General features: G+C 43.9%; 1 protein-coding gene across 4 annotated transcripts in view; it reads left to right on the top strand.

Moving 5' to 3' along the window:
• The window catches only part of SNX29 (sorting nexin 29), a 238,673-nt gene that overhangs the window by 122,890 nt on the left and 94,852 nt on the right, over nucleotides 1-20,931 (top strand). For all 4 annotated transcript variants that reach the window (XM_081169473.1, XM_081169470.1, XM_081169471.1 and 1 more), the window contains 2 exons: nucleotides 833-888; nucleotides 1,312-1,393. In XM_081169473.1, the coding sequence (XP_081025599.1) occupies nucleotides 833-888; nucleotides 1,312-1,393 (138 nt within the window). The remainder of the gene's footprint in view (nucleotides 1-832; nucleotides 889-1,311; nucleotides 1,394-20,931) is intronic.

The raw sequence follows: 20,931 nt of genomic DNA, 5'->3' as shown, positions 1-20,931 counted from the left end.
CTCCCCCAGCAGCGGCAGCGTTGCCGCTGCTGGCGGAGACTTGCCGGCATGCAGAAGCCTGCGCGCAGCGCGCCCAGGCTTCGCAGATCTCTCCCCCAGCAGCGGCAGCGTTGCCGCTGCTGGTGGAGACTTGCCGGCATGCCGAAGCCTGCGCGCAGCGCGCCCAGGCTTCGCGGATCTCTCTGCCAGCAGCGGCAGCTCTGCCGCTGCTGGCGGAGACTTGCCGGCATGCCGAAGCCTGCGCGCAGCGCGCCCAGGCTTCGCGGATCTCTCCTGCCTTCAAAAGCCGTCCGGGATAGCAGGAAGCGCTTCCCTGCTATGCCGGACTGCTTTTAAAATGCTGGCGCTGGGGAGCAAAGCCTTTTGGCCCCCGCCAGCCTTCCTGGACCTCTTCTGAAGGCCGGAGGGGGGGGGAAAGGCTTTGCTCCCCACCGCTAGCATTTAAAAGAGGTCCCCGGAGATTTCCCTATGGGCTTTCGTCTTGCGAAGCAAGCCCATAGGGGAATTCGTCTTGCGAGGCAAATCGCGGACGAAAAAACCTTTCGTCTAGCGAGTTTTTTGTCTTGCGAGGCATTCGTCTTGCGGGGCACTACTGTATATATATAAAGTTTAAAGTGGTATGAGAGTATACACATAACATACAAAATTCCAGAAGTGTTACCCAGACTTCTGTTCTGCTAGGGACCACAGGGGTGGAAAGTGACATTCCTCCTATTGCTTTTAGATATTTGTTTTTGGAAATGTCCAGTCCCATATCTCTGCGCTTTGAGTCAACCAGATAGGCAATACCGTTGCTTAAACACAATTTAATCCCCTCTTCTTTCAACTGCAGGTTCCTGGAGATCTGAGCCAAACATCTGAGGACCAGAGCTTGTCCGATTTTGAAATGTAAGTTGGTAGAAGGTTTGAGACTTGATCTGACCTCTTTGCAGTGGCTCTGAGGGAAGAAATAATGAAATAGTGAATCAAATGCTTATATGTGAGGATATCCTCGGTTTGCAGTATAACTAATGCACAGTTTATTTGCAATATTATCCCACGTATCCCTTTTAAGGGGGCAGGTTGGCAAATAATATAACCACCCACTAGGCCCTGCTTACAGCTTATTATAGGTGTGGGGGAACCTCTGGCCTTCCGGACATTTCTGGACTACAACTCCCATCATCCCTGTCTGTCATACCGGCTGGAACTGATGGGTGTTTGAGTCCCAACAGCACCTGAAGAACCACAGGCTCCCCACTTCTGGTTTACTACATTGTGCCTTGTTTCAGGATTGCACATACAGAGAGCTTTGTGGCTCTTTTTCCTCAGATCTAATCGAGCTCTTATAAACGTCTGGATCCCCTCAGTCTTTCTGCGTGGGAAAGCAGCCAACGCGTTTCATGTCTACCAGGTAAGTTTCATGACTTTTAAGGGATCTCTCTCTTTTTTTAGGGAGGTGGTGGATTCCATTGAACTCTTCCAAGTATTTTACTAAAGTGTCTTCAGTCATTCACAGGCCTGGTAATAGCTGAAATGTCTCAGCTTTGATTTACGTTGATATGGTTCTTTGGTTATGTAGAGTGCAGTTGTATGCCAGTATGTAAGAAAGTTGTGATGCTTTAATGTCATTAATAAGTGTGTTACATTTGGAACAGCAAAATGTCTTGCTTGGGGTGGAGTTCTAAATGCATGCGAAGATTAATTAAAGTGTGACGGATTGCAACAGAGATCCTGGCTTTCTTCTCATGCTCTGATTTGATGTTTTAAATATTCTTTTTCATAATAATTTCTTAGGTCCTATTAATGTGTAAGATTTGTTTCTTTGATGTGTAGCTAACAGCAAGTGACTGTAGTACAATGGAAATTTATCTAATGCCATTGATAAATGTACCGTTACCAATGAATATACTTGGGAGTACATTTGGCTTCTTAACTTTCTGCTTGTTCTGCCTCTTCTTAAGCCATTTCCTTTTCTCCTTTGATGTTGCAGCACAAATGGGCAACCCTGAGACCTAGACAGCTAAGGGAGATTGTGGAATTTGAAGGGGGAGTAGAATTCAGAAGTTCCACAAGTAACTTTTGCAAAATTAAACTGCTACGCATTTAAGCCCAAAGCAATGAACTTTCTAGTAAAGCTTTGATTGTTTGTATATAAATAGATTCCAATTCTGAGCTTATACCCCACAGGTTGGTTTGTAGGAAAATTGTTGAGGGTCTTTGTGGACCGTCTATTTTTTCTATCTTCTGCCGCAATTATAATTTGCTGTGCTGTATGATTGCTACTTCTGTTGTTTCTTTTCCTTTATTGTGTTTTGGTGTATTACAAATTTGAATTCCACAGAGCAGAATTCAGAATGGAATTCCATAGAATTCTGTAGAATTCATATTGCAAGTGTTCTTTAGACACACCATGGACCACCTGAAGGAAGCCTGCAAACCACAGACCATAGTTCGGGAACCCCTGATCTAAATGATCTTACAGATCTGAATATGGGGTGGGTGGTCTTTATGGTTGCTTGGTCCTGAGTTGTTCAGGGCTTTGAACATGGCCTAGTAGCTAGTGCAGTTCTCTAAGCTCGGGTGTCACTTGTGTGCAGCCAAGTTGCTCCACTCAACAAGATTGGTGTCATGGAATGCTTGGATGCAGAGGAATGGTGGGAGGCCCCAGCTGGGGAATTTCCAGGAGAAGAAGACTCAGAGCCTGGGAATTGGTGGTGGGATGGTGATGAGTGGTCAGAAGGAGAAGATGGACCAGACTGGGAGGAGGAGGTGTCAGAAGCTGAAGAGATCCCTACTTTTCCATCCAAAGCCACTGAATCTGGTGAAAGGGGAGGGCCTCTGCACTCAGCTTCCATCTCCTCCTCACCATCTGCCTCAGCCTGCGAACTAGACCTGAACCTGATGGCATCTCGGAATAGCTGGAGCCAGTGTGGTATAGTGGTTAGGAGCGGTAGACTCGTAATCTGGTGAACCGAGTTCGTGTCTCCGCTCCTCCACATGCAGCTGCTGGGTGACCTTGGGCCAGTCACACTTCTCTGAAGTCTCTCAGCCCCACTCACCTCACAGAGTGTTTGTTGTGGGGGAGGAAGGGAAAGGAGAATGTTAGCCGCTTTGAGACTCCTTCGGGTAGTGATAAAGCCGGATATCAAATCCAAACTCTAGCTGGCATAGAATTTTGAAGCTCTCTTATTTATTCACTACATTTATATCCCACCCTTCCTCCCAACGGAGCCTCCCAAATGGGCTTCTGGCATTTTATAATTTAAAAAAACTGTGGTTAGGGTATAAACTGCCTAGTTTTGTAGATTTTTTAAAAATGCTATTTATGGTCGTGCTTAAGCAATCCGGTTGGGAGCCGTTCCCTTATCTGCTTTTTCTTTCTCCAAAATTATTATTTCCAAAAGGAATGATCTCACGTGTGTGTGTACACACGAGAGGGAGAGAGAGAGAGAGAGAGAGAGAGAGAGAGAGAGAGACTGAGAGAGAGAGTCATTGCATTAGTGCCTGGTTCAAAATTCAAACAATGGATAGCAAGTATTCTGTGCGTAAAAATCCTGAACTGTTCTCACCTCTGTTTTACATAATCATAAATGCTCAGTGAGAAATGCTAAAAATAAGTCCCAATTGTAATGTGTCTGAGGGGGAAAAAACCCTGTCCAAATTGGTCCCTAGTGCTTTCCAAAAGGAGTGATGTATTAATAGTACTACCTAAGGAATTCTTTTTCCTTTTCCTTAATACAGGTTCTTTCTTGAGAAATTATTTCTATGGATATAGAAAGAGTTGTATGAAGTATTTCCTTGAGTTAGAAACTAGGTTTTCCCACAACTGTTCTTTTGTAACCTTACTTTGTGTCCCATTATATCTACAGTCGTCCTTCGCAAGTTGAACGCCTTGTGAGACGAACGTTTTGGCTCCCGAATGCTGCAAACCTGGAAGTGTTTGTTCTGGTTTGTGAATGTTCTTTGGAACCTGAACACCCATTGCGGCTTCTGCAGCTTCCAATTGGCTGCAGGAGCTTCCTTCAGCCAATCAGAGGCCGTGCCATGGTTCCCGAACGTTTTGGAAGTTAAACAGACTTCCGGAACGGATTCTGTTCATCTTCCTAGGAACCACTGTAGTAGGTTTGGAATGCTGTACATCAGAGGCAGCCAACATGGTGCACTCTAGATGTTGAGGGACTGTAGCTCCCATCAGTGTTAGAAACTGAGGTATGGAAGCTAGGAGCTAAATGGCGCAACAATGGAATGTCTAGGTGCACTTTTTTAATAAGAAGAATGCAAAGCTGCAAACGAATGAACTGCAGCTAAAATATTATGTTCATTTTTCACATGGTCTAGTCTTTCCCCTGCCCACCCCCCTCATACTCTTCAGAGGGTCTCTTCTCCAGTCTTCAGAGAGTAGCTGGAAGTGGGGAAACAGAAAAAGGTCCTCCTTTCCTTCCACTCTGCAGTTTTAAACTGAAGTCTTAAGCGCAGTACTGCGCCCAGAGCTCAGAAACTGCTCTCGCTAATTAAATTCCCTGTCGCAAAAAGCGCCTAGAACAATGGGAGTTTCGAACACCGGCTTGCATCATGCAACATGAGGAAAAACATGAAGAGGAAAGAGGAAAACAAGCAGCTTGAAGGGAGATAATACGAGAGGGGAGGAGCCAAATGGAAGCTGATGGAGTTAGTCCCATTGTCCTTTCTCCCCATCTGTTGTGGCCCAGGTGGAATGGCTGCTGTCCTGCATAACTATAGCATTATGGGCTGCTGAGTAGGACAGCGGTGCGAAAATGACTTGCAGACTTCTCCCATTTTGCCAAGCCACGAGGGAGATCCATGCAGACCACCCACCCGAAAAAGCTTAAGTAGAACTTTTAAATCTTGTCTGTATGAACATATTGGAAACAAACATTCATATAAACGTATCAAAATAATTGATGCAAAAGGAAGCACTGCTTTCGTTGTAAAGCTCTTCTTGTTACTGTTCAAAGTTAAGAGAGAGAGAGAGAGAGATTATCGCCAACATACAAGTCAGACAAAGACACTAATCCCAGGGTGTATAAGCAGTTATTATTTCGGTAGCACTTCCTATTAAAAGGTGACAGTAATCTTATCGTAGTTGAGATTTAGAATGATGCATACCATGCTACCAGGAAAAATCCATCTTGTAGGATGAACGCCTCTTTCTGCTCTGCAGAGCGCCTTGTGCATTCATCACAATAAATAATAACGTGTGGAAAAGTCTCCCCAAACACCAGTCTCTTTTGTCTTTTTTTTTTTGCAATGTATTTTATTTTGTTGGTGTTTTCGTAGGCAAAGAATATGTGCCAGCATATAATATTGCATCGCAGTTATCTCCCTTTTTACTGTGCAAAATCCCATTAAGTGTGCGTGTCTTGCCAAGCTGCCATCTTTGGGTCGCTGCAAAGAAAAATGCTTCTTCCTCCGTTTCATGTACAGGCTCATGAATCAGCGCTTGGTTTAAAAGGGAATTGTTTCCAGTTCCAGTTCATCTCATCTCCTCCCCTCCCCCAAATAAGGAATCAATTTCAGTTCCAATTTCGCCCCTCATTCTGTTCTAATTCAATTCACAATTCATTCACAAGGGCCTCAGCATATATATTTTTCGCCTTTCAGAATTTTACAAGCTGCTCTTCTAAAGTATAATGAGAAGACTACAAAGGCATCAAAACACACAATGTAATGTGAACAATTGTTTTGTTTATTCCCCCCAACAATTATAACCTTTAGGCTTAAGCAGCAGCTCCACTTTTCAGATAGGTAAAAATGGTAAATGTAGTAACCACAATCAAACCCAAGCAGTTAAGTGCAATGAAACCTCTCTCTGTGTGTTTCTAAGCTGCATGCCCTATTTTTCTCCCCTCTACCCACCCTGGAATTGACAGTGTTTGTGGGGTTTGTGTTAGAGCTTTGGCACACCACAGAAAAGCTATGTGAATTTGGGGGGGGGGGAAGGAATGGCTAAGTTTTATTTGGCTCTAACCTCTAGATGGTGATAGTTACTAGCAACCTATTTGTGTTCCTGCAGCAACAAAATTATTCTTGTGGACACGTCTGTGATTTTCGTCTGTCCCATTTGCTTCTGACTCAGGTTTTTACCTCCTCCACAAATCTCTTTCGCAGACGCCGCAGTAAATCTAATAGTCCCCTACGGTGGGCAGCTGTTGGCATATCAAACATTGATAAATAATCGGGAATATAAACCCTGTCAGAAAGATGATTCGAGGGATGTTTGTTTACACAGTAATTGCAGCAGTAGAGCTGTATGAGTATGGTAGTCTTTTTCTTTTTTCTTTTTACAAAATTCTTTTACAACCCAAAATGCTATTGTTGGAAAGAGAGTAACCACCAGTCTGGATGCAAGTTTATCTGATCAGCGCAGTGGCTGGCTTAAATCTACATATTTGAATGTAGGAATCAGAGAGACATTATTGTACAAACATTAATATCAGTTCTCAGAATGAGCAATTACATATGTATTTATCAAGGATGTGGATAAGGCACTTCGACTGGTTTGGGTGACTACCTGAGCTCTGGACACTTGTCCCTGCTGGCTGAAAAAATCCAACAGGGAGGAGACAGCTGTCTGGGCCAGGGACATGCCTCTTTACAAGAGTGGCTGGTTCTTGCCAGTTTGAAGGAGGCAGTGACAAGTTTGCAGTTTAAGAAACCACCCCTAGATTCTGAATATCTTAAGTACAGTAGTTACCATCCAGTTGCCAACCTCCCTTTTTTTGGGGGGGGGTTAAGGTTCTTAAGGGACGCGGGTGGCGCTGTGGGTTAAACCACAGAGCCTAGGACTTGCTGATCAGAAGGTCGGCGGTTCGAATCCCCATGACTGGGTGAGCTCCCGTTGCTTGGTCCCTGCTCCTGCCCACCTAGCAGTTCGAAAGCACGTCCAAGTGCAAGTAGAAAAATAGGTACTGCTCCAGCGGGAAGGTGAACGGCGTTTCCGTGTGCTGCTCTGGTTTGCCAGAAGCAGCTTAGTCATGCTGGCCACATGACCTGGAAGCTGTCTGCGGACAAATGCCGGCTCCCTTGGCCAATAAAGCGAAATGAGCGCCACAACCCCAGAGTCGGCCACGACTGGACCTAATGGTCAGGGGTCCCTTTACCTTTACCTTTAAGATTCTTAAGCGGTGGTCACTGACCAGATCCAGGTGTTCTTGCAGGAGACTGGTTTTCTAGACCCATTTTCAATTGGGGGTTTGGCCTGGCTTTGGACCTAGTCACCTTATATCAGGGTTCAGCAAACTTTTTCAGCAGGGGACCGGTCCACTGTCCCTCAGACCTTGTGCGGGGCCGGACTATATTTTGAAAAAGAAAAAAAATGAATGAAGTCCTATGCCCCACAAATAACCCAAAGATGCATTTTAAATAGAAGGACACATTCTACTCATGTAAAAACATGCTGATTCCTGGACTGTCTGTGGGCCGGATTTAGAAGGCGATTGGGCCAGATCCGGCCCCTGGGCCTTAGTTTGCCTACCCATGCCTTATATGATGACCTCTTTTGGGAGAAAGACAGGGACAATGTGTCCCTGTTAATCCTCTTTGACCTTTTGGTGGCTTTCAATACCATCAACCACTGCATCCTCCTCGAGAGGCTATCCGAGTTGCGGGTGGGCAGCACTGTTTTGCAGTGGTTCCAGTCCTATTTGGATGGCTGTCTTCTGCTTGGGGAGTGTTTTTCGGCACTATGGGACCTTCTCCTTTAAGGGAGGTACAGAGGGGGGCAGCATTAAAACATATTTTTTCAGTGCTGGCTCCCCGACTGCTGAATGCTATCAACAGCGAGATGCGCCTGGCACAATCATGATCAGCTTTTAGGCACCAGGCAAAAGATGTGCCTGTTCAACGCAGGCATTTGGCTCTTAATTGGGGTCTTGTGGTGTGATGATTCTGGACACAGCTCAGTTGGCTAGAGGATGGGGCTGATAATGCCAAGGTTGCAGCTTTGATCCCCGCATGGGACAGCTGAATGAATATTCCTGCATTCCAAGAGTTGGACTAGAAAATCCTCAGGGTCTCTTCTGACTATATGATTCTATGACTCCATAGCCACCCTGTATTGGTGTTCATCTTTTAGCTGGGTTAGGTAGGGTGTGCCCTTTTTATGTTATTGCAGGTGCTTTTAATCAGCAATGCTCTTTAACCTCTTTGGTGTATTTTAAATGTTGCGTTACATATGCTTTTTATCATTGTGAAATCTCTTGGAGACATTTTATGTGGTAAGTGACAAATGATAATACAGTGGTACCTCTGGTTGCGAACGGGATCCGTTCTAGAGGGCCGCTCGCAACCTGCAAAGAATGCAACCTGTGCCTGCACGTCTTCGCACGCGCGGGTCACGATTCGCCACTTCTGCGCATGCGCATGACATCATTTTGCACGTCTGCGCATGCGCGAGTGGCGAAACCCGGAAGTAACCCTTTCCGGTCCTTCCGGATCATCGCGGGATGCAACCTGAAAATGCTCAACCTGAAGCAAACGTAACATGAGGTATAACTATAGTCAATACTAATGTTAGATAGTGGTCTCCTTTGCATATTGACCTAGCAGCACTGTTTGTTGAAAAATGAAGGCTTTCCCTTTCCTTTTCTGATACAATTATAAATCAAATGTTAAAATCAAAGACAAAAATGGAGGCTAAACAGAATCTCTCCTCAATTTAAGCACATACACCCCCACACACATTAAGAACAATTACATCTAATTCTTATAATAGCTATAGCATAGTGCAACTCTAATATCTTTGTACTTCAGTTGTGTTACACTGGATAGTAACATCTATTTTGCAATTTTGCAAAAGGTGCCTAAGGCCACTTTGATTCTGGGAAAGCGGAAAGATGCCACCCGTGTATAATAGAACTGTTAATTTCTTGTCCATGAGGCTAACTGCAAAAAAAGCAACTCCCTTGCAGCTTTTTAGCCACATAATTAACATATAAATTAAATAACGGAGGATTGAGAATACAACCCTATCAAATGCATGGAGAGGCAAAGGGAGAATCAGTTAACAAATCATTTGGGCCCATTCCGACTTTTAGTTCCGTTTTTGAGCATAAATCCTTGTGTGTGAGATCTTTACTCATCATATGCAGAACAGAGGATGGATCCGCAAACACTTAATTTAAAAAGGTACTTTGGTGATGCAGGGATCGCTTGTAGCATATTCCTGCATAAAACCAAAAGAGTGATCGATTGTAGATTACTCCTCTATTAGAACCTGCTTCCTCTCCTAATACGTTATTAGCACCAGCCAACTCTTCAAGTCAATTTAGAACAAAATGGGCACAAATATTTTGTTCCTACATTGATTTAAAAACACAATGAGTGTACTTATGTCAGAGCCACCAGTCCCTAGATTCACCACTCTCCTCTTCTGATATATTTCTCTTGTACAAATGCTTGCTGTAATGGAAAAATAGTGCCAGAATAACCCAAGCATTAAAATAAAGACCCGTAATCAAAATATGCAGTAAAACAAACAACAGTGGGATTATTTATAGTTGTCCCCCCTCATCCCAATGGATTGCAAGATGTGTGCAAAGTACAAAGATGTACAATTGCATGAAAAACACAATAAATATAAAACCCTTTTAAAGAACAGGCGCAACTGAAACAACTGCTAAAACCCTCAAAGCAGGCTGTCCACCTTAAACCAGCTAACACACACTAAAACCCTTAGATACCTTATTTTTTGCTCTATAAGACTCACTTTTTCCCCTCCTAAAAAGTATGGGGAAATGTGTGTGCGTCTTATGGAGCGAATTCAGGCTGCGCAGCTATCCCAGAAGCCAGAACAGCAAGAGGGATTGCTGCTTTCACTGCACAGCGATCTCTCTTGCTGTTCTGGCTTCTGAGATTCAGAATTTTTTTCTTCTTCTTGTTTTCCTCCTTCAAAAACTAGGTGCGTCTTGTGGTCTGGTGCGTCTTATAGAGCGAAAAATATGGTATTTGGGCAAACTGGTAAGTCTTCAGTGGGCACCGGGATGACAGAAATGTTGGCACTGCACCAAGCATCCGTCTGAGGCAGGCATAGGCAAACTCGGCCCTCCAGATGTTTTGGGACTACAACTCCCATCATCCCTGACCACTGGTCCTGTTAGGGATGATGGGAGTTGTGGTCCTAAAACATGTGGAGGGCCAAGTTTGCCTATGCCTGGCCTAAGGGGAAAGCATTCCAGAAACAGAACCCCATCGCAAAGAAGGCTTTTTCTCCCATTGAAACATAGCACAACCCATCTGAAGGTGGACTATCAAGAAGAGGCTCCTCCACAGCTCTTAAGACCTAGGCAGGGAGGGATGGTCCTTCAAGGATATGCATCCCAAGCCATTTAGGGCTTCATAGGTAAGCAAGCATCAGTGTGTTGTGATTGGCCCAGAAGCAAATAGGCAGCCAGTGTGATTCCTTCAGAATCGATGTGACCTGAATCCATCCAGCTGTAACAGATAATTTTCTGGCAGCCACAATCTACTCTAGTTGGCCATCTCCAAGGGAAGCCCCATGTACATCACATTGTAGTTCCAACACAATCAGACAGGCAGGAGGTTATCAGACTGGGTGTCATCATAGCCAGGCTATCTCTGAGTGGTATGATTGTGGTTGGAGTCCCTCCTCAAAAAAGACATTTCCCACCACTATAAGCCATTTGCCACTCATTTTGCTAGAGCTTCTGCTTACAGTTCCAAGCCTTGTTTTACCCATGTATATTACTTTTAATCATCTTTTATTATCATTTTTTTAAAAAATGCTCAGAAATTACTATGCATGCAATCTGTATGCCATTGTTAAAATATGGCTTTGTTGAAATGAATGTTTATTCTTTATAATTAATCCTGTATCTCTGCCAAAGTAATGAGAGGGAGACAGAGAGCTTCTCACATCTCAACTGACACGGTCCATTGTTCCATTTTTTCTTCCTTAGTCCCAAATGATTACTACAGATTTTTTTTTGTTATTATTTTTTTAAAAAACCAGATCGTTTTCAAAGAGCTCATAAATGCAGCCTCGCAGCTGTGTCAAAATGTAAATTGCATCTGTTTTTTTTGGTGCTGCTTTTAGAGAGTTCACCTTGGGTTTTTTTCTGCCGCTGCAGTCAAAATCTGTGTTCTTTGGGGGAAATCAGAAGATGCATCTGCTTCCTTTATTTGGCCATGCTCTGTTGTATTTATTTTTGGCGTTCCAATCACTTCATAAAAGAAGAATCCTAATTGGATTGTGTCGTGTTATCTTTGTGAGGGGAAAGGAAGAGCAAATTAGATGGGCAGGCTTTCCTTTCGACTGGTATTTGATGTCGGGAAGGAGCTTTTCCCCACCTCAGATTGTCTAGAGACCCTAGAGATTTTGTCTCTCCACACTCCCAGCCCTCCAGCTACTTATATGTAGGTAGTAAAACTGCCAGAAACATCTTCCTGTCCCACAACTTCTCCCTAGGCATGTGCAGGTGTTTGTTTTTTTTAAAAAAAGAGTAGAGTGCATGAAAAGTAATTGAATTAAAGAACTCTGGTGATGGGATGGTTCCCGAGGGTCATCTAGTCCAACCCTCTGCAACGCAAAAATCACAGCTAAGGGTTTCCTGACAGGTGACCATCCAACTGTTGTTTAAATGCCTCCAATGAAGGGAGCCCCACCAACTTTTCATAGCCCCGCAAGAAAGAAGGGCTTTTTCGCTGGCTAGGGTCAGTTGTAATCCTTCTAACCTCCTTTGGGGTAGGTTTGCGGGTATGGCAGAAGGAGATAGGATATGCCCATGTGATGCCCACCTAGTGGAAGCTCTAGCTCACATGGCCCTTAAATGTGAAATATATAATGATCTCTGCCAACAATTCATAGACCACCTATGTATCCCAATATGGAAACCAGAGACAGAGGTTATACTCTTCTTATTGCAGGGGAGAGATCAAGAGCTCACCAAGACAGTAGCTAAGTTCCTCTACAGTGGTACCTCGGGTTACATACGCTTCTGGTTATATACGCTTCAGGTTACAGACTCTGCTAACCCAGAAATAGTACCTCGGGGTAAGAACTTTGCTTCAGGATGAGAACATAAATCGTGCTCTGGCAGCGCAGCAGCAGCGGCAGGCCCCATTAGCTAAAGTGGTGCTTCAGGTTAAGAACAATTTCAGGTTAAGAACGGACCTCCGGGACAAATTAAGTACTTAACCTGAGGTACCACTGTATTTGATTTTCTGCCACCGAAGTACGCTACAGGACCCTGCCCTTGCTAGAGACCCATAGAGGTGAAATCGATTGCTCGCCTCTTCTTCCCTTTGGCAACTGACTGTACTGTTGAAATGGCGACGAGATAGCATTGGCCTATTTATTTTGAATGTTTGTAAGTGATGCCAATAAAGGTTTGATGATGATGAACTTTTCGTAGGGAAGGTTCCAGTCCAGACAGCAAGCTGTTTATAGCCCTTTGGGAGGTGCCATGGGTGGAGCAGGATCAATCCAGAGCCCGAGAGAACTCCCTTACCCAGGAAATGAGAAGGATAGCAGAAGGATTTGGTGTGTTGGGAACTCATGTGCTTCTCCCAAATCGATTGATTGATGTTACACATTTTTTTGCATTTATATCCCTCCTTTTTCTCCAAGGGGCTCGAGGTGGCATGCATGGTTCTCCCCCTCATTTATTCCCTACAGCAACCCTGTGAGGTGGGCTTAGGCTGAGAGGCAGGACTGACCCTCACTCAGTGAACTTTGTGGCCAAGTGGGGATTTGAACCCTTGACTCCCAGGTCTTAGTCACCCCAAATCCTCCATGGAGGTTGAAGGGATGACATTTAAATCTACCTCTTTTTCTAGCAGCTTAGAGCTGCCACATAATGAAGTTTTAAAAGGTGGTCTTCTGGCCGATGGTGTATGACATGGGTAGGCAAACTAAGGCCTGGGGGCCGGATCTGGCCCAATCACCTAAATCCGGCCCACGGATGTGTTGGGAATACTGCCAGGGAGATATAGTCCATCATGGCCCCAAGCCGGCTGCCGGACGTCCATCGATCTCCCGTAGTCACGCAGATCCAGCAATTAGCGACACGAAACCTTAGAAATAGACTTCCACATTCCAGGCTCGTGCACACTCTTTATCAGCAGAAAACACAGCCAGAAAAGCTGCACCGCAGAAGAGCATATTTACAGACTTTATTTAGCGTTGAACAGAACAAAGGAAAACATGACCGTTCTGAGTCAGTGTCTTCGACCGACTGCAGAACGGTCATGTGGGGAGGCTTTGGGGAATTTTGTTTACACCTTTAATCGCAGATTGTCATCACCCATTGGTTGTACCCCCTATGAGAAGATGTTTGGCAAGAAACCCAACATCAAGCACATGAAAATCTTTGGATCTGACATGTGGGTACACTCCCCACAAACCAACAAGCTTGGGAAGCGTGGGGCACATGGTTTGTTCATGGGGTACGAAAAAGGTGCATACAGGGTATGGATGACTAACTCTAAGTCCATTAAGTTCACAAGGAGTGTTGAGTACAATCCTAAGTGGGGGGAAAATGTGGGAATTTTCCAGAGTTACCCAGAGGAGGATGAAGGTGATGTCAAGCAAGCAGCTAAAGCTGAGAAAGCTGCTGAGGATGATGATGAATAGGACATGCGCAGACTCTGTGACTCACAAAGCCTGCTCCCTTTTAAGGTGGAACGGAAATATCCTAACAGGATGGTCTGGGAATCAGTGTGTTACATGAGTAGAATGTGTCCTTTTAATTAAAATGCATCTCTGGGTTATTTGTGGAGCCTGCCTGGTGTTTTTACGTGAGTAGAATGTGTGCTTTTATTTAAAATTCATCTCTGAGTTATTTGTGAGGCATACGAATTCGTTCATCCCCCCCCCAAAAAAAAATAGTCCAGCCCCCCCAAGGTCTGAGGGACAGTGGACTGGCCCCTGCTGAAAAAGTTTGCTGACCCTTGGGTATGATGATGTACTGTCCTTCACCATGAACATTGTATGAGGCGGATCACTACATGGGGTGCAGCCATCTCCCCCTATCAGCCACATACAATGCTCCTGTGTAGAATAGTACAGTGGTACCATGGGTGGTCAGGGACATGGGTGGCGCTGTGGGTTAAACCACAGAGCCTAGGACTTGCTGATCAGAAGGTCAGCGGTTCAAATCCCTGTGAGCTCCCGTTCCTCGGTCCCTGCTCCTGCCAACCTAGCAGTTCGAAAGCACGTCAGAGTGCAAGTAGATAAAAGGTACTGCTCTGGCGGGAAGGTAAATGGCGTTTCCGTGCGCTGTTCTGGTTTGCCAGAAGCGGCTTAGTTCATGCTGGCCACATGACCCAGAAGCTGTACGCTGGCTCCTTTGACCAATAAAGTGAGATGAGCGCTGCAACCCCAGAGTCAGTCACGACTGGACCTAATGGACCTTTACCTTTACCTTACCTTGGGTCAAGAACTTAATTCGTTCTAGAGGTTCGTTCTCAACCTGAAACTGTTTTTAACCTGAAGCACCACTTTAGCTAATGGGGCCTGCCGCTGCTGCTGCGCTGCCAGAGCACGATTTATGTTCTCGTCCTGAAGCAAAGTTCTTAACCCGAGGTACTATTTCTGGGTTAGCAGAGTCTGTAACCTGAAGCGTATGTAACCTGAAGCATCTGTAACCCGAGGTACCACTGTATATTATTATGCACCATCCCTCACAGTGGATTTCCAGGACCATTTTGCTGTTAATTGCTAGAAAAAACTGGTTTAATGAGAGAGACACAGACAAACAAACATTCTTATACCACATTGTGAATTTCTTATAGGTGACTTGTGTCCCTAGCTAGGAAGCCCCACACAGAATCGTGTTCAAGAAGGAGATGGCTATCGATGGCTACCAGCCACAATGGCTCTGGTCTGCTTCCATGGTTGGAGGCAGCAATCCTTCTGAAGGCCATTTGCTGGAATCAGAGTCGCAGGAGTGGAGAATGCTCCACTCGAATCCTGCTTGCTGGTTTCCCGCAGGCATCTGGCTGTGGAACATGAGAACAGCATGCTAGACTAGATGTTCCATTGGCTTGACCCAGCAAGCTCTTCCTGTGTTCTCGTATTAAGGTTCTAGCATGGTATCTTCTTCCTAGAAGACAGCACCGTTGGGTTTTCTTAACATTGATGTGGTCAATGGTGCTACTCAGAGGTGTGTGTTTGTAATTATGACCTGCATGGCAGCACATCTGTGACCTCTTGTCAATTCAGCACACCTGAGGTATCTTAACAATTTAACTAATTAGCAGGGGGAGTTTACCTGCTGCACCAAATGCAGCGATGTGATAGGGTAATTGATTATTTGAAAACTGTATTTCAGTTGATCAAGTGGTTTTAATGGTTTTAATGTGTACTGTTATACAAATACTGTTAGGCAGGGGTCAGCAAACCTTTCCAGCAGGGGGCCGGTCCACTGTCCCACAGACCTTGTGGGGGGCCGGACTATATTTTTTTTTTGGGGGGGGGGGAAATGAACGAATTCCTATGCCCTACAAATAACCCAGAGATGCATTTTAGATAAAAGGACACATTCTACTCATGTAAAAACACACTGATTCCTGGACCGTCCGCCGGCCAGATTTAGAGGGCGATTGGGCCGGATCCGGCCCCTGGGCCTTAGTTTGCCTACCCATGTTGTTAGGGAATGCTGTTGAGTACTGTTGAGGAAAGGTGGTGGGAAGGGGTGTTTTGTAGCTGTTTGATTATTATCTAAAAATAAAAGTAAGCAAAGATATTGCAGGAAAGTTTTTATTCCATCGCCCCAGTCGCTGTGCAAACTCGGTTGGCAAAGAAGGTCCAACAAGCACTTCGTTGAGTCTACTTTTACTTTTAAACTTAAAGCCACATGGAACCAAAATTCACAAAGAATATATATTTTTCTTCCACTGCCATGCATTGAACTGTTTTGTAGATTGGCTGTAATCCACTGAAATCAACAAATTTATATGCACTCAGCTCTATTCCAGGTTGCGAACATGCTGTCCAACAGCTGATACAAAGCCCAACAGGCTCTGTCTAAGATAAATAAAACTTTGGATTTCACCCTGAATCTGGGAGTGTTCAAACAAACTCTTCTGCATATACTTAGCTATTTAAATTGCTTTGATTTTCTCCTTATATGCAACTTGCTGAACATAAGTGCAACTGGTTTCAACTTTATTTAACTCCCAAGCAAAATTCGTATAGGATTGGAGGATCATTAGAAAACAAATCTTCAGATTAACAATTGAAGAACAGCAAAATAGATTTTGCACTTCTAACAAGGACAGGCATCTTTTTGTAATGGATATTGAAGTCTTACAGTAAATTTTACTAGGGCTCATCTCGTGTGTTCTCAGATAATGCCTTATTGAAACAAAATGAAGCCCTAATGAGCTTTCTTGCAGGAATACAGCTTACGACAGGCTTGTTTTGCTTAATGGTTTGAAACCACTGAGCCAAAATATTAGAGAAATGAAAAAAGGACACAGCCATGTCCATAAAACCTAAATGAGGGTTTCCAGTTTGGATGAAGCAGTGGGAGAAATGATGGAGCTTTTGTTTGTATTTATATTTGTTTATTTATTTATTTATTTTGCAACCAGGGAGCTCTTTAATGACTTTTAATTCTCCCTGCTGGTTGAACTGCCAAATTTTGAAGATGAATTTATTTTTTATTGATGTATTTTTATTACTTGGAAATGGCTCTCTCTAATCCACAGCGTGCCATGTTTTGTTGCTCTTTGAAACACAACGCTGTCATTTACATGTAAATTGTCATCAGATTAGTGCCATAGCTTCCCCCCTCATGGGTGCTAGTATGTTTTGTTCTAGTTTTGTTTTTGCCTCTTCAAAAAATAGCTCATTGGAAATTGGCTAGCCCTGCTGTTTGGGCAAAGAGTGGAAATGATTGGGACCTGCTGCGAGGCGAGAGGGAAATCAAAGCTCGCGGAACTGATACAAGGGGCCAATGATAGATTTTGGCCATCTTGGATGTTATGGTGCAGAAAATGAAGTAGGCCAGAAATGCTATCTTACAGGCACAGTTTTTAAAAATATCCGTATACTGGTTCCTGCTCATCTTCCGCAAAAGTGGATTAGGAGGGATTAGTTTCAGTAAGACTTTGCTAGCCTTGAGTCACACATGGCTGTACTTCTCCCGGGTTATAAGAATTTGTGATTCTGCTTTGATGATTTTCAGCTGTTTTTTCTAGCATTAAGCAACTTGGGGGGGGGGGGATTAAAAACACTTCGTAAATGAGTTATTTGGGTCCAGTGTTATGAAAAAGGAGCTTCCTTATTGCATTAAGGTGGAAGGTTGAATGGATGGAGTAGTTTGAGTGAATAATTAAGGTCAGGGCCTTTCTTTTAGGTGTTGATATACACCTCTTCCTCTGTAATGAGTCAGAACTCCTTTATACATTTTTTAATGTGGTGGCCCTTACTAAATAGCATTCCAATTACAAATAATTGATGCCGGCTTATAGTAACATCTTCTACTCCATTCCGTTCTGTGTAATGCTCCAGCATTTGTTGTTGTTTTTCGTTCACTGTTCCAACTCTGTGTCTCAGTTCCAGCAAAGGGAACAGGGACCAGCTACAATTTGAAAGGAAAACTGGGATACAGTGGTACCTCGAGTTAAGTACTTAATTCATTCCAGAGCTCCGTTCTTAACCTGAAACTGTTCTTAACCTGAAGCACCACTTTAGCTAATGGGGTCTCCCGCTGCTGCCGTGCCGCCGGAGCACAATTTCTGTTCTCATCCTGAAGCAAAGTTCTTAACCCGAGGTACTATTTCTAGGTTAGTGGAGTCTGTAACCTGACGCGTATGTAACCTGAAGCATATGTAACCCGAGGTATCACTGTACATGCATGTGCCTGCACAAAATACCATGCTCAAATGGCCACATGCACAAAAAATGGTGTAGAAATACAGCAACTATCTATTAGGGTTCTGAGCTGATATGGCAGTTGGACTATGGGTACCAGCAAGATGGTGGTAAAAATGGAAAAGGCCCATTCTCACGTTCCCACACTCTGGACTTCCCTTGGAAGAGTCACACGGAGGAAGGTCTCCGATGACAATCGCAGGGTCTGAGTCAGTGAGTTGCATAAGGCTTTATGGGTCTAAACTGGTGCTTTGAATATAGCCCAGAAATGAATTGATTGCACCCTTGGTGGAGCTACCCTTGCACCATATATTAACCTGACATTTTGAAATAATTAGGGGGGGAACTCTCTCAATAAATACGCCAGGCAACTCAAATATGTCCCCAGTTTAGAGCAGAATAATTTGCTGACATTTTGATAGGAATCAGACTTGACTCTTTATTTTTGCAAACTTGAAGGATGAAGGTCAAAAGATGCTTCTTCCAAAGGCCAGCATATTCCATAACTGGTTGTCTAATAAGTGAATCAATTTAGAACAATCTCTATGTCAGATGTGGCTAAAAGTTTGATTGGCTGGGTGGCCATAGCTATGTAACTGGGGAGGAGGGCTGCAGAGTTTGTTTTTTCACCCAAGTTCGGCTGTCTGCTTTCAAGTTACACCCTAAAGAAGGCCCCCAAAGCAAAGTTTTTTCCTAAGTTATCATCGGAGCACCCCTAAGTTGGTCATTTCCATTATTGTTACTGGGTCTACTCTAGTGTAGAACTAACACTAGATAGTATCCAATTTGCTGCCAGGGATCTTTGGGTTTTGAATTTTGCTAGAATTTCCAGCCTGGCTACTCTAAAGTACGAGAAACCCCATAATTGTGATTTAAGGGGCCTGCAAAAGCTATGCTAATATTGACTGGTTGAACGGTGCTAATACTGGCTGCCTAAATTAACGTCATATTATAATGAGATTAATGATTTTCCTTAAAAAATGTGTTGCTTTTAAGTGCTGCGTTTTAATTGTTTGGTATATGGTTGTAACCATAAATAACGCAGGCTGACACTTGTGATTAATTGTTTTATTTAAACTTTTATTTCTAAACGTAGTGTTTTAACTGGTTTTTAATCTATTGCCAGATATTAGACCGGCCATGTAAACAGGAGCAGAAGGAAAGTGATACCCACTGTGAGTGATGGGATGCACTCAGTGTGTGATGAATGCTCCCCGTGTAGCAGAAAAGGGTCAGATGTTGACATGACTAAACGGAAGAAGAGGAGTAGGAATAATGATACTATGGTCACAGAAAGTGGTAAATGAGTTTACACGGCTAATTAGGATCCTCTCCCCATGCCTTCCATGTTAAGGATGGAGTGTGGGAAATTTCAATTCATTCAATTCAAATATAAGTTTGTTCTTCTAGCAAAAGGCCATGACAAACCAGCAGCAACTGTACGAATAGAAAAATAAAAGATCTCACATCCATAATATGAACCAACATCCATGATCTAAGAGGGAGGTTACCAGCTTGATTTTAAACTAAACCTCTGAATCACCACAACAATATATAGTGATTTTATCTAGCTCTCTTTTCCAGTTTTTTGTTGGTTTTTTGCAGCCAGACCATTTCTGCCAGGGTGAACAAATGTTTCAGAAAGTGATCTCTTGGGTCTCTATATAAAGGGGCAGGCTAACAGATAATGAGTGATGTCTTCCACCTCAGATTGACCACAAATACAAAGTCTGCTGTATATGAGACCTTGTTGTAGCGGCCATCCAAGACTACAGTGGGCATCACTTTGGAAACACAGCTCAATAAAGGCATTTTATAAGGAAGTGGATGAGAGTTTGGTCAGATAACTAGCTCTAAAATGTTCTGTTCTCAAGAGCGGATACCAAGAGGAAAATGTGGTGTGTCTAATTATTTGCAGTTCCCTTCTAGATTCTGTCCAGAAGAGCCACTCCCTTAGTTGACACTTATTCAAGGTCAAAGCAGAGCTGAGTTCAGGAGAAAAATATTAGTCTAAAACATAGTGACAAGCTGCTTTCCAGAGTGGTTATCACCCAATTCCATATAGTACAGAGCAGGAAAATATTAAATAGGCATAGTAGCATTTTTAGAAATGTACTTTAACCGAGTGCAGTCCGCTCTTGCCTTAATTGTTGTCCACTCGAATTCTATATGAAGAAGAGCTTCTGATGGCAGAGTATAGCTTGGGGGTGGGGGATGTTCTGCACAGTTTTACGTAGCTTGAATCAGAGCCCCTCATTTCAATTCCATGGAGCATTTGAGTAAGCACTTTGCAACCTATGGCAGGCATAGGCAAACTCGGCCCTCCAGATGTTTTGGGACTACAACTCCCATCATCCCTAGCTAACAGGACCAGTGGTCAGGGATTATGGGAGTTGTAGTCCCAAAACACCTGGAGGGCCGAGTTTGCCTATGCCTGACCTATGGTTTTCTGTGCTTTGACTTCTGCTACCTCCATATGACCCTTCCAAGAGAGGGTTTCGTTAAAGAGCACACACAGGTATCTAAATGAACATTCCCCTCCCTCTCCCCGGTAGCCTGTGATCCAAATACCATCTATACCTGGGGCTGTGTCTGTGGAAAATCTTGCTCTTAGAGTGATTTATATGTAGGCTTTTTTGTTTACTAAACATCTTCAATAGATTTTTGAGGCCCGATCGGGAAAGAGAAAGGAGCACTAAATAACCTACATATCAGGTACAGTGGTACCTCGGGTTACAGACGCTTCAGGTTACAGACTCCGCTAACCCAGAAATAGTACCTCAGGTTAAGAACTTTGCTTCAGGATGAGAACAGAAATTGTGCTCCGGCGGTGTGGTGGCAGCGGGAGGGCCCATTAGCTAAAGTGGTGCTTCAGGTTAAGAACAGTTTCAGGTTAAGAATGGACCTCCAGAACAAATTACAGTGGTACCTCGCAAGACGAATGCCTCGCAAGACGGAAAACTCGCAAAATGAAAGGGTTTTTTGTTTTTTGAGCTGCTTCGCAAGACGATTTTCCCTATGGGCTTGCTTCGCAAGACGGAAACGTCTTGCAAGTTGGTTTCCTTTTTCTTAACACCGTTAATACAGTT

This window comes from Podarcis bocagei (assembly GCF_964188305.1).
Source record: "Podarcis bocagei genome assembly, chromosome: 14".
Taxonomy (NCBI): Eukaryota; Metazoa; Chordata; class Lepidosauria; order Squamata; family Lacertidae; genus Podarcis; species Podarcis bocagei.
This window is presented reverse-complemented; position numbering and strand designations above follow the sequence as displayed.